Source organism: Xenopus tropicalis, chromosome 2 (genome assembly GCF_000004195.4).
Source record: "Xenopus tropicalis strain Nigerian chromosome 2, UCB_Xtro_10.0, whole genome shotgun sequence".
NCBI classification, from domain to species: domain Eukaryota; kingdom Metazoa; phylum Chordata; class Amphibia; order Anura; family Pipidae; genus Xenopus; species Xenopus tropicalis.
Genome location: NC_030678.2, coordinates 136,893,078 through 136,907,657, shown reverse-complemented (window position 1 = coordinate 136,907,657; position 14,580 = coordinate 136,893,078). Strand labels below are relative to the sequence as shown.

The 14,580-nt window shown below is 40.9% G+C and overlaps 1 protein-coding gene across 3 annotated transcripts in view; it reads right to left on the bottom strand.

The window, feature by feature from the left end:
• Window positions 1–14,580, bottom strand: part of spats2 (spermatogenesis associated, serine rich 2) — a 53,581-nt gene that overhangs the window by 32,697 nt on the left and 6,304 nt on the right. For 2 of the 3 annotated variants that reach the window (NM_203913.1, XM_031895811.1), the window contains 1 exon segment: window positions 8,282–8,458. The exons of the other annotated variant lie outside the window; for it this stretch is intronic. In NM_203913.1, the coding sequence (NP_989244.1) occupies window positions 8,282–8,306 (25 nt within the window). In that variant the 5' untranslated portion in view covers window positions 8,307–8,458. 3 annotated transcript variants of the gene reach the window in all.

The following is a 14,580-nucleotide window of genomic DNA, read 5'->3' as shown; positions in this document are numbered from 1 at the left end:
TTAGGGTAAAACACCAAATGGGCATTTTTATTATAGTGTGTAAGCCAACACCACCGGTGATATTGCCCATAGCAACCAATCAGATCTTTGCTTTTGTTTTCTAACTTGTAGGTGACCGTTCCAATCCAATTGCTGGATTGGTTACTACGGGCAACATCACCGGTGATGTTGGCTGACACACTATAATAAAAATGTCCCTAAATGATACCCCAATCCCCCTACCCCCACAGCAACAGTTTAAAGTGACAAATAACTGACAATTGAAAATGCACCAGTTACCCTGTTTGCAATTTGTCAAGGCTGATAGCGTTATGGCTATAGTATTGATAGTATTTTAGTAGGAACTGGTTTGGCAGGTAAATATGAGGCATATCCAGCAGACACAGAAATCTTTAGTTTGTATGTGTACAATATCCAAGAAAGACAGACAAGCCACCCACTAAAAAAATAACAACAGTAAAGAATTGTGTCACTGATTACATTTGTGTGCATCATATTGAACAGCCAAATAGTTTCAGATTGTCCCACTTCGCTGTTCTTAATCCACGCTCTCCTTTTTTCACCACCCTTCTCAAGGGCTAATAAAATGCATGGACGAACTTTAAAACTATTAGTAGACATATACGTTCTAATAGGGATCTTTGAGCCCTTAGATTGCTACAGCATTAACCTTCTAAAAAAAACTATTTGTGTTATGATACCATTAGGGGTGCCTGGCACCATCTGCAGGCCAACTTTGGAACAGTATGCAAGCAGCATTTATATATAGCGCAGTTGCAGAATGTAATTATTTCTTATTAATATTGCTTACATTGGTCTAGCAATCCTTTAATGACAAGAACTGAACACACACATTAAAGGAGAATGCAAGTCAAAATTTAAAAAGCATACTGCCCAATAGTCCTCCTATTGTTTAGTAAAAACGCCACACTTTTGGCTCACCTAATCAAATATTTACTCAGTCACACTTACTTCCCATTTTCTAGAACAGGCAGCCATCTCTAAAAAGGTATTCTCCCTTCCTTTCCCTCCTTGCTTCATACTGCACATGTGTTTCATTCCCTCCCTCCCCTCTGCCAGATCTACTTCTGATTGGCTGGTGGGCATGTGTAGCTCAGAACAGGAGACAGGATCAAGTTACACACATGCTCAGAGAATAGGAAGGCTGCCGCTGGCAGCCTACAGGAAGGGAAGAGAGATTTCAGTGATGTCACTGGAGTCTTCACACTGCTGTAGGCTGCCAGCACCATATCTCAGAGAAGCAAGCAGGGATCTGGGAATTTAGATATGCAGTAGGTACTTAAAAAGAATGCGTTTAGACTTACATTTAATTTTTATTAGCCTTTCATTGTCCTTTAATAAAAGAGAAATAATGCCAAACTATGAATACTTAAAGGGGACCTGTCACCCTAAGACAGAACTCCAAATTATTTTCTATATTGTAAGTTAAGCAAAATAAACTTTACTTACGCCATATAAATAATATAAATCTTGTTCCCTTCCGTCTTGGAATTACTCAACCAAAGCAAGCAGGCAGGCACCATTTTATGGACACTTATGAAAACAAACTTTGTATCATGCCAAAATCTTGTTTATGCCCCAGAATGGGGGACCTGATGCCCATGCCCATGCACTGGCTACACAATTAGATGGTGAGGAGGGAGGGGGAAAGTGAGATGTGCAGTGACATCTAGGTAGTGCTGAATGGAAAGCTAAAATTATTGTCTGCCCCGCCTCTATGCCTAAGGCATAGAGGTGGGGCAAGCAATATATGATTGACAGCTGTGATCTACAAGAATTACAAAAGTTCTACAAGAATTACAAAAACGTAAATTCCATTAGACATGTAGAAAAGAAAAATTAAAAACAAAATGGTTCCTTAAAGGAAATATCAGTTGCCATATTGATGTATTCTACTGCGTGTTGGTTCTTTCGTTTTCTAAATCATGTTCTTTAGTGGATCGCTGACAGTAGTCAAACTTCCAGACCCAGCTCCATCACATTTCTCTCAGCCTTGAGTGCCTGAATAACATTTAACCTGATCTCCATTACAACAAACCATTCCATCTCAACGTTTCACTTTGCTTTCCAACCAGTGCTGATCCTCCTTTACAGTACAAAGATCATTAACCTTAGACCTTTATTCACTTATAAAAAAAAGTGTCTGCAGAGAGCCTTTGGGGAAAAAACCCCACCAAATAAAAAAAATCACACTACAAAACACAATCCCCAGCCCCTTCTTTCTTATAACACAAACAGCTCACATCACCTTGACTTGCTTATTCATCCCAGGACTTTGCCAAGCACTAAATAGATTTACTTCATCTGGCTCTGCACTTGGCTCCTGTGTCACAAAAGATGAACCATAGTTTGGCATATAATATAATATCTGTTTGTTGGGTGAAGTCTCCAAAGGAGTGGATCTTAACCCGATTTACATTGAGGGACATTCACTTAAGTTTGGATGGTAAAGTAGAATGTCTATGGCCATGAACATGCAGAAAGCGCTGTCCGGTTCTAACCTGACCTGACATTTGCCCATGGGAACACAGTGATATACACATATGAAATCCATTAGCAAGAAACCAATAAAAATCTAAGAAATATGGCAAGCAATTTTCCAGAGTCCAATCGTCATCTGAGATGGATTCCCTTTTTCTCTGTAATAATAAAACAGTACTGTTTTATTGATGGCAATTAAGCTGAATTAACTTGAATTAATGGCAAAAAAATATATGTCTTGGATATACTGTAGCTTTGCCAGTCTGTGGGGTGTTAAATAAGCATGGTTAATACATTTAATTTGATCGAACCTCTCTCCGACTGACATTGTTGTTTCAGGAATCTGTTCTATGGCGCCATCCCACACTTTGCTATCCAGGTCTGGTATATCACTCTGCCATTTACCTTTAATCCTAGCTAAGGGGTCTGGCGTGGATTGCCATAGTAAATTCTAAAACCATGACAAAGCCTTTTTCAAGTCCGTTCTATGCAGGTATTTTTCAGAGACATCTCTCGGCTATTTAATTTTTAAAATGTTTTTAGATGCGTTTAGATTCTGAAAGTCCCAGGTTCCAAGCAGAACAGATCCAGTTCTGTACATTTTTGTTGTGATTCACATCTACAAAGACAGATTTCTAAATACATGTTTACCTGTAGCAACTGAATTGTGTCCAGATGGAGCTGCCAAAACTACAGCCTAAAATAAAATTCATTGTTGTTCAAGTCATTCCCACGGCAATACTAGATCAGCTCTTTTAACAGTCACATGAAATAGATGTACTTGGCAATATAGTCATTTTAAGAAAAAGGCAACCCCCTATACTAACAGTGCTACAGGAAAAAGGCAGGAAGCAAGGACCTTACTGCTCGTAATTGCACCTTTGTGATCAATCCGATTACAAGAGCATGGCCTACATTCAGTGGGCAGACAGAAAGAATAACCAAAGAAAGCGGAAAAGCAGATATTCTGAGCTCTAAAGAAACCTAGTATGTTTCAAATGGCCATACATAAAGACACAAGTGTCTGTACAGTGATCAGTTTCAGTTCTAGTTACAAGAATATCTCCTCTGGCAGGTAAGTTACCAGCACAACAACTGTATGCGAGTAAAGACCATTTACAGAAAAGCTTTAAGGTGGCCATACATGTTACAATAAATATCTTTCCTATAGCCATTGGTCGCAGGAAAGATATTTTTATCCTTTGCACTAATGCAAAAAGCTCAAGTCAGATATGCAGGTAAAAACAAAAGTAATTCTTCCCCTATTTGACGATTCAGCATTAACATATAGACGATGTTGGGCGCCATAACAATTTTTAGACCTGCCCCATCGATGTGACAAACGAAATCCAAGGCTTTTGCGATATCAGTCACCTTGTCAACTCACCATACACACACACCGAATACCCTGTGATGTTATATACCTTGTTTTGGACAATAATATAGGTGCGTGTATGGGCAACATTAGTGTTGGACTATAGTGTCCCAGGTTTAAATGCAACAAAATGCGTATTTCAATTTAAAGACAAGAGGTTTATTCTGGCTACTCTGGGAAAACTGGCAGTATTTGTGCTTTAGTTATACCTCTCATAAGCTGGCCATACACAGGCTGACATTAGCTGTCAATTCTGCTTATTACCCTGTGTATGGGGCCAATGCAGCCTGTCTGGGGTCATCCAGATGTCTATAAGACTACGCAACATCTCCCAATGTGTCCGCATAAGCAACTATCATGATTTGGTTGTTAACCAAGGGGACAAACGATTGCATCTTTCTGAATACAAGATTGCTTCACAACCACATTTTTTGTAGAGTATTTGATATTAGGCCAAACCCTTAAATGATGGGATTCACATTAGGATGCAATAATTTGGGATGCAGCCTCTTTTCCTGTTTTTCTTTTGTTTGAGTGGCAGGTTAATGATGACCCCTAATACAGACATACACCCAGCAAAGAAATTGCAGAAAAAAATCCTTACAGAAGACAACTTAAGCCTTTTACTTTTGACCTTGTAAACAGCCCAGTACCACAGTTAACCTACATGAATGCACGGTGTTTTGGAATTCAGGATAATTTTCTACAGGAAAATATTAATTACACTGGAAACATTTAGGAAGGGCTAAACATGTTTACATAAAACCTAGCAAAAGTTTGCTACCTAAAAGCAGATAGTCCCACCAATAATTGCTCATATTTGGACAGTGCATTCATGGAAGACAATGCCAAGGGTGAAAAATTCTATCAAGCCAAACACAGTTTTGGGCAAAAAAATCTTATACAGTTGACCAGTTCAGAATTATAGGTATGGGACCTGTTATCCACAATGCTCAGGACTTGTGGTTTTCCAGATAAGGGGGGGTCTTTCCATAATTTGGATCTCCAAACTATAACTTTCACTTTCTATTTGCCCCCTGATACTATGGGGAAAATCCAGGCAACTCAGCCAAAACAGCAGAAACAAAATTCTGGTTTCTCCTTAGCAACAATTTCCAATAAAATCTGAAGGTCCAATAGCATCTGGCCAAATGATTATACCCAAACGCAAAAATCTTGGGACCACACAGACACTGCTTCTTTTAGAAAGGACTCAAATTAAATAACAGGGTGAACAGACTTTGCTCTGAAAGGTCCAACTGAACCCCAGGACAACAACAATGGAACAGGTAAAGACGAAAGCATTAAGTATCAAATTAGAGAGTCCTTAGGGCCGTGGCAGATGGGGAGTCGCCGGTGGGATGGCATATGCGGCGCCGCAATTTACCGAAATCGCAGAAGTTGCCTTGAGAGGGCCGCGTATGCAACCCACCGGTGATTTACATTCTAGCCAGTGGGATGGCATTACGGGAGATTAGTCGCCCACAACAAGGGAGATTTGTCGCGGGTGACTAATCTCCCTGTCTGTCACAGACCTTAATCGTTATGGCCTAAAAGGCTGTTGTGCAAACATTGAGTCCCTACACCTAGGGGCTGATTTACTTACCCACGAACGGGTCGAATGGAGTCCGATTGCGTTTTTTTCGTAATGATCGGTACTTTGCGATTTTTTCGGATTCTTTACGAATTTTTCGGATCCAATACGATTTTTGCGTAAAAACGCGAGTTTTCCTATCCATTACGAAAGTTGCGTAAAAAGTTGCGCATTTTGCGTAGCGTTAAGACTTACGCGAAAAATGCGCAACTTTTCGCGTAAGTTTTAACGCTACGAAAAATGCGCAACTTTTTACGCAACTTTCGTAATGGATACGAAAAACTCGCGTTTTTACGCAAAAATCGTATTGGTAACGAAAAATTCGTACAGAATCCGAAAAAATCGCAAAACATACGAAAAAGTCGCAAAATGTTCGTTTTCAAGTCGGAACTTTTCCAATTCGGGTCGGATTCGTGGGTTAGTAAATCAGCCCCCTAGTCTGGTATATAAAAGCCTAGCCCAAGATAAAATGCTAGGATGTAGTTTGCAGATGAAAACCAGAACAAAGACCTAGCCTTTCAGAGGGAGGTGGGGTTCTCAGGTCAGGTAAAAGAAAAAAACAAGAACTTTTTGGCTGTAACAATCATAACTATGTATGGAGGAAGAAGAATAAAGGTGGCCATACATGCTACAATTACAATCATCCTCATGACCATTGTTCGTAGGAAAGATCATTCATCCACTCTACTATTAAAGTGATTCTGTCATGATTTTTATGGTGTACTTTGTATTTCTAAATTACATTGTTTACATAGCAAATAGTTTACTCTTCCATTTAAAATTTTATTCTTGAACCAACAAATGTATTTTTAGCTGTAATACTGGTGTGTAGGCGCCATCTCAGAGCAGTGTGCCCAAGATGGAGTTTTCAGAAGGAGTCAGCGCTACACATTAGGGCTCTGGCACACGGGGAGATTAGTCGCCCACGGCAAAACTCCCTGTTCGCGGGCGACTAATCTCCCCGAGTTGCCTGCCCCTGCCATCCCACCGGCGAACATGTAAGTCGACGGCGGGATGGCAGACGCGGCGGGGCGATTTCAGGAAATCGCCGAAAAAGACTCGCAAGTCTTTTTCGGTGATTTGCGCGAAATCGCGCCATCGCGTCTGCCATCCCACCGGCGACTTACATGTTCGCCGGTGGGATGGCAGGGGCAGGCAACTCGGGGAGATTAGTCGCCCGCGAACAGGGAGTTTTGCCGCGGTCGACTAATCTCCCCGTGTGCCAAAGCCCTTAGAACTGCTTTCAGATAACCTGTTGTTTTTTCCTACTCCCAAGGAACAGGATGAGGTTTTTTAAGCCAAAAAACAGAATCCTAACTGTAAAGCATGGGGGTGGCAGCATCAACGGAAAAGCTACCGGGCAAACATTCCAGCAATATATTTTGTGCAGAGCTTGTGGAAGGTTACCCTTAGGGGTAGATTTAAAGGGGGGGGGGGGATTGCACATGTATTTTCTGAAATCTTGAATATTCAGGATTTATTAATTAAATAAATCTTGAATATTCAGTAAACCATGAAAAACTTCCAAAAAAACCCCAAAAAATCGTTGGCAAGTAAAAGCTAGTGAGGTTCTACAGAAGTCAATGGGAATAACCTTTAAGTATTTATTTATTTTCTCAGTTCATTAAAACATTCAGTTCTTTAGCCTCATTAAAATTGAATGGAATAATGTGATTCTCACTGGCATGTGACTTTTCTTTGGAGGAAAAACACAAAGTTGACTATTTCCAGTTTTTTTCTTAAATAAGCTAGCATTCAAAAAAAAGGCAAGGCATGGTTACATGATAAGAGTGTTTGAGTATCTTTGGCATAGGTGTAATTCAACTTTAGTACCCATCTGTATGTGGAAAGGAGAGTACATTAAACATATTGCAATGGGAACCAAAACAGGTCAGAAACTTCCCTTGGGCCAAAAAATTTAAATAATAATGACTAGCTTTAGCTAAGAGGAAATTTGCAAACAGCTGTCAAATGAAAGAGGGAATTAACAGAAAATGTCAGTGTGCAAAGATATAACAGTGGGAAAAAGAGAAATCTGTACACTTTACCTAGGGAGGTGGTAGTAAGTTATCTTGACGGACTGCTTAAAAGGCTATAATTACAGAGAAAGGAGGTCTATAAATCACTGGTGTGTAAAGAATACAGTGAAATTCTGCACTTCACTAAAACATAAAAACAGCATTGAGCTTCCTGTGGCACTTTGTTCAGTTTTAAGTGGCTTGATATTTTAATAGAGCTAAACCAGTTTTTTTTTATGTTCCTGGCTTGGAAAGTGGCAGTTTCCTTAAAGGCTTAATATCCAAATGCCTTTTCTTTTGCCGAGTCCTATTGCTAGAATCAAACTCACATTTAAGGGAGAAAGAAAGTTACAAGCACTGGGGGGGGGGGGGGGTGCCAAAATGTTAGGCTTACCCAAAACCCCCAGCCGATGCTTCTGTTAGGAGAAAACTGCACTGGCTGAGGTGTATATGAGTGAGTCTTCCTCTTCCCCCTTTGGTCTTCGCGCATGCTCAAATTTGCATACATGGGCCCCCAGATCGTGAAGGAAGGAAGGAAGAGGATCACTCACCTGCATTTACCCCAGGCTGGGGTAGAATCATCCTCTTACTCAAAACCATGTTTGTGAGCCCTAACTTTTTAAAAAGAAGAATCTTTAAATAGCCCATATAACTGTCCAGTATGCATTATACACCATTCATTATGACAGAATTCAAGATATGATCCAAGACTTGGGATAACAGTCCACACCTCAAAGCAATCATCTAAAAATATAAAAGGAAGTGGGGGGGGGGGGGGAATAAACAACTTACCCTTGTGACCATGCTTTCGAGACATCTCCACTTATGTATCAAGCTCCAAACAAAAACTCCCCTTCTTCCAAACCAGCACGTTATTCCGAGATGCCAATGCTAAGTATGGGACACGTTCAATTTGGCTGTCTGTTCATAAATCCCAAACCAAACACATTTCCTATGATAATACTGCTTCTGCAAAGATAAGAGCAATTGTGTCAACTTAAAGTTTGGAACAGATAGTAATATTATAGGCATTTAAATTACATACACCTTTCACAAGACCCGCTGACATCAACTGAAGGTCCGGCCAACCTGGGGTAATTACACCATGTTTTGCAATCAGAAACCTACAATGGAAAAAGGTCCCAGATTGCTGTGTGCCATTAGATACCAATTTGGTGAGAAAGATACTGTAAGGACAATAGCACGCCTTACATTTTGTTGCCCAGGTTTAATCACCAGCATGGGTGGCAACACGTCAGAAAATAACTTTGCATTGCTGGCAGCGTGAATGGACCACGCTAAGACATTTGAATTGCATTTTCCAGAAGAAAATGTCATTGTTTTACTGACAATTCACACAGAAACCAATAGCATCTTCTGCTGTTTTGTTGCCATGCACAGGAGATTACGTGCAAGCAACAAAATATACAATGTGCCATTTGCACTAACATAATGCAAACAGCATTTTTTATTTAAATTTACATGCTTTATAAAATGCATAAAAAAGCCTGATAACGCAGTCAAAGCATGTGTGTAGAGGCATTAATAAATCTCCTAAGGCAGAGCTGCACACCAGGCTTAGGGGCACATTTACTAATCCACGAACGTCCGAAAAGCGTCCGAATGCGGTTTTTTCGTAATGATCGGTATTTTGCGACTTTTTCGCGAATTGTCGCAAATTTTTTGAGCGCTCAATACAAACAAGTCGCGACAATTCACGAAAGTCGTAATGGCTATGCAAAAGTCGCGACAATTCATGAAAGTCATAATGGCTATGCAAAAGTCACGACAATTCACGAAAGTCATAATGGCTATGAAAAAGTCGCGACAATTCGCGCAAGTCGTAATGGCTACGAAATAGTAAATCAGCCCCTTAGTATCTGCCATGTTGGCTCAGAGTAGCTTCTGTCATACATATTATTAGGATAACAGTGCTAGTGACTGGTCAGGTCAGGTAGCTTCCAGCTGTTATGTAACTAGCCCTTTAACAAAAAAGAAGCTTTACAGACATATAATTGCCATCCTGACACCCCTAATGGCAATGGCATTTTTGGAAACAGAGCAACCATCATAACCTTCAGACCAAACGGCAACCATGTGTTTGCGGTTTAAAACATTTCACAATGGAAACCATAAGAGAAAATCTCTATGGAGAAAAGGAGCAAGTATCCCTAAAGACATGCTATTAACCTTGTTATAACACCATAGTAACAACTGCATCTGTGCAAGCAAAGAAAAAGGTGGAAAGATAAAACCACCTATTACAATGCTGTTAAAGGGTGGATTTTTAACACAATAGTGTTGGTTTGTGCAATATTTTCAATACCTGAGCAGAAATTATAAAGCTGATAATAAACTGGCATACAAATAACCGTATACACTTCCCTCAGCATTACTTTCTAACACCAAACGTTTTTTTGTGGCACAATGAAAGCGTAAAGAAACAAACTTTCCAATATACCTTAGAAGCATGGAAAGTTTTTAATTACCGTATATACTCGAGTATAAGCCGAGTTTTTTAGCACCAAAAATGTGCTAAAAAAGTCGACCTCGGCTTATACTCGAGTAATATAGATGTGAAGATGTCAATCCCCCACATACAGTACTTCTCCACACGCGCGGTACTTCCTCCATGAGTAGGGTCCGGTCCCCGATCCATGCACCGCTCCGGCCCGCACAGCTGCCGGCACTTGAGGGCTGTAACTCACAGCACATGCCAGCCCCGCCTGCAGCTCTCCGCTATGACATGTCTGCCTCTCAGCGCAGTCAGCGGGGACCTGCCCAGGAACAGCGCCAGCACCGGCATGTCTCCCTCCTTCACCCCCAGGGGGCTCAGTGTTTCGGGAGTAGGGTCCGGCCCCCGATCCATGCCCGCTCCGGGCCGCACAGCTGCCGGCACTTGAGGGCAGTAACTCGCAGCACATGGCGGCCCCGCCTCCATCTCTTATCCCTGAGAGAGAAAGGGGTATGGGGAGTGATATCAGGGGGACAGTGAGGGGTTTGGAGGCTACTGAAGAAATCCGTGGGGGTTGCACTGGCAGAGAAGTAGCACAGTCCCGATCCTGCTGTAGTACAGTCATTGCAGGATTCACCCAAGTCCCACTGCCTGCATTGTATTGTGTCATTTGCGTGCGTGTGTACGCACATTCGCTCTCGCCGGCTTCATGCGACATTATGGGAGCGTACACAGCGTGGGTTACCCCTTCTCCTCGCAGCTATAGGTAAGAAATATATAAATCCTAACTGGGCTAAATATGGTCTCCTCCTCTCCTCTTCCAAACCACCGGCCTATGCTGCACGGCCTCTCAGTATACAGATGAGCCAGGGGGCTGGTGGGCTTTATAGGTGGCTACAGAGGATCGGGTGGAACCCGAGGAATAGAAAAATTGGTGCAATGACCATTATGATTCCCAGCCCTTTGCAAGCTGTGCCCTCTAAGCCATGTAATGGTCTCAGGAGTTAGAACCGGCAGTAAAGGTGTCTCAGTATACAGATGAGCCAGGGGGCCTGAAGGACAAGCAGTATGTTAACTGTTATAGCTATGTTATGAGAACAGAGGCCAATATTTTCTAGCACATAATGCTGCCACTCAGTGTGGCTCACATGCAGAACACAGTGTGCTTCACTCACAGGCCAAACCAATGGAAGAGGCAGCAGGCACTGATTTGGGAATCCGCATATATGGTATATATGATATTTACCAAAGCTTGCCAGTTGCTTGGATTTCCATCTTATCATTACTATCATTACTTAGTATGGCAACTTCCTTAGCCTTCCCAAACTTGCCTGACAGTTAAAAAAAAAACTTAGCAGTAGCGGCTGCATTTCCCCTAGGCTTATACTCGAGTCAATCAGTTTTTCCAGTTTCCTTAGGTAAAATTAGGTACCTCGGCTTATACTCGGATCGGCTTATACTCGAGTATATACGGTAGTTATTAGTAATGTAATTGCTACTGAAATCAGAATGTGTCAGGGCATTTACATTCCTTATACTCTATTATACTTTTTATAGTCTAATTCTGACTGCACAGTATAGCACAAAGGAGGTGATTCAAGGTAATACCCCCAACTATATACCCCATACCCTTATGACAAAAGCTCATTTATTTTTTTGTATAAAAGCACCATATAAAGTGTGAAGAATCATTTGCCCATACACTATAAAATCCACTCATTTGGCGAGGTCACAAATCAAGCAGATATTTCCCCGATTTGGCCATCTAAGGTGGGCAAGAGCCAGGAATAGCCGATGAAGGGAGGACAGCATGAATAAGTTGATGTGGCCCTTGATCTGACAGGAAAACCAAACCTGCCCAATCGAGATCTGGGCAATTTCTGTCCAGATACTGGTGAAGTAGACCGGTATAGGGCCCAATACACGGCTGTTGAATTGGTCTGAAGGGTCTGAATTGACAGCTTTAACCGTCTGTGGAGCTTGTTTCATTGTGGGGTGATAGAGTGTCAGACCTCTACTTACCATAGTGGGTGGTGCACAAATAAAACTTTACATAACTCCCTTGGCTTCTATTTACACTGCAAACTCCAACCCTACTGTTTTATTCCCTTACCCTTCTGTCATGATACAGGCCTGTAAAGTGTTAATAAAGCAGGCCAAGGTGTTCAATCATTCTGCCAGACCCAGAAAACAGATATCTAACAGGACTCTCCTCACTAGGGTCTGGAATCAGCCATGTGTAAAGGTCTCACAACCTGTGATGCCCTCATCTAAGCCCAGGATGATAACTGAATGGGTACTCAGTTTGTCAGTTAGTAATATCTGGGCAGGGGCAGGTCACTCAGCATTGGTATTTGTTCTTTATGGAGCCAGTGTGAACAAATATAACCAATGCATGTAATATCATTTCCCTATGATGTTCCCCTAAGGCATTATGGTCATTATATTATTGGTCCAGTCCATACACACAGGAGATCATAAAAACTCACATTGTGCCCTGATAAAGCTGATGTCCCACGGATGCGCATTGGTCACCCACAATAAATCTCTACTATTGCCGGAAACTAACCATTCTGAAAGCGAACCCTAACCTAAAAGATGTGCCTTAGCCATCTGCATGTGGATTAACCATTTGACTGCTGGTAGAAAGTTACATTAACCATATAACTACTAAAGTGCTTGGCATTTCTTATTGCCAGTGTGAGAAGTATGAAAGCAGTGGCAGCAAGTTTTATAGGTTTTGGGGTGCTATGATGCTAGGCTGACCTGTGCGTAAGGTGCTGAGAGACTGAGCAAATGGTCCTTTATAGCCTAAAGTTATGCGTGTCTGAAAGTGCCGAAATCTTGACACCTTGTTGGTTAATTTACTGTAAGACCAATGTTATTATATTATTAATGTAAAACAGTGCAACCTGCCAACAGCACTGTACTAAATTATGCTTAATATAGAAAACCATGAATTCTATTTCTAGCCAGCTTAGATAGCAACTAGTAGCTTCCTGCATGCTCCATGCAGTCACAATAAAGTTCACTCTCTTTTGAAGTGCTGTATTTAGTGGCATCCATAAAGGTTGCACATACCCATGAATGTGGAAAGAAAATTTGTAGGGGCACAAACTCATCTTTAGAGTTGGTGCCCTCTTTCTTTTGAGTTTACAGCCACAAGTTTAGAAATGAATTGCTGAACAAATCTGCATATATTATATTTCCTAGTTTATGCCCCATAATTGTACAATGTTCACCACAAAAGAAGCAGTTATCCAGCCTAGGTTCAGAAGGTGTAAATAAAGATGTATATTAGCCAATATCTAGAGACTGATTTTCTGGCAACCATTTGATCTGACACAGTACCAGTAGGTTTGCTAGTCTAGCAAAAGACCAGCTTCTTGTTGGAAGCACAGAAGAGATCTGCAGCCTGTAAGATTTTATAAAGTGTCACTAGAGATTTTGTAGCTTCACTGTGTTTTGCTCCTTGACTTCAAACAACAAAGTCAGTGTCTTGTGGCAACATCTGGCTAATTGGCTTTTGAGTAAAGCTGTCCCTAAACAAGCTATTTTCAGCCTGTTAGCTGAATGCTGGTAAATAAGCTTGGCACAAGTATCAACTGTGCTGTTATTTCCATAGTAAATATTGATCCGTCACTTGTATATGCAACCAGATGAACTGCTTTGCCCCTAGGACCCTGGGCAGCAGAACATCTTGACATTCACTATCAGTTCTCCTACAAACCTTCCCAAATTCATTTCAATATCACTGGATAAACATAAAGATGATGGCTAAACCAAGAGAATCAGAGTTAAGTCACTTACATAGAGGCACGTAAAAAAATAATTAAAAAAATAAATAAAAAAGCAAGTACCTTAAAAAAAAAAAAAATATTTAGAGGACATTTTCCATGCAAATAATATGGGCGATAACATGGTCACCTCAATTCTGCATTTTATACTTCTACTCATACACCAGCTCTCCTGAGCATATAGCACCCGTTATTTCTATGAGACAGTTTTGAACGTGCATAGGGTTATGGATTGGTTTGGAGCTACACACCACACTGGCAAACCAGTAAGTAGAACCGCAGAAGACCAGTAATTACTTTGAGCTGGTGTACAAGTGGAAATGTATGCCAGCTCAGGGCAATGGCTTCATCCCACTGGGATCAACTTAATCCTAGGAATGTTTTACCTTTAACTCTCTCTCGTGGCTTTCTTGGAAGGGTTTAGAATAATTTTGGTTTTAGGGTTACAGGGTTTCACATTAATACAGACCATAAACTGTACTAAATGCCAACTGCTGCATAAATATGACAGGCAAATAACCCAGAGCTAGCAGAATGTCTCTCCAGTTGGCATACTTAGACAACAAACACTTCGGAATCCGTGCTTGCATCTATATATATATATATATATATATATATATATATTTATACCCTATATATTGCTGTCATTTAAAGTATAGAGATTAAGCAAATAAATCTTTAAATTAAGGTATGGCAGAAAACCATCTGATGAAACTCTTAAAATAAGAGGCAATGCTTTAACTGCAACTATTTGGAGCCAGTTATTGTTACAGATATGATTTATATGCAGTTATTAGAGTATCTCATTTATTGCACATCTTATGGTATTTGTCTTCTTC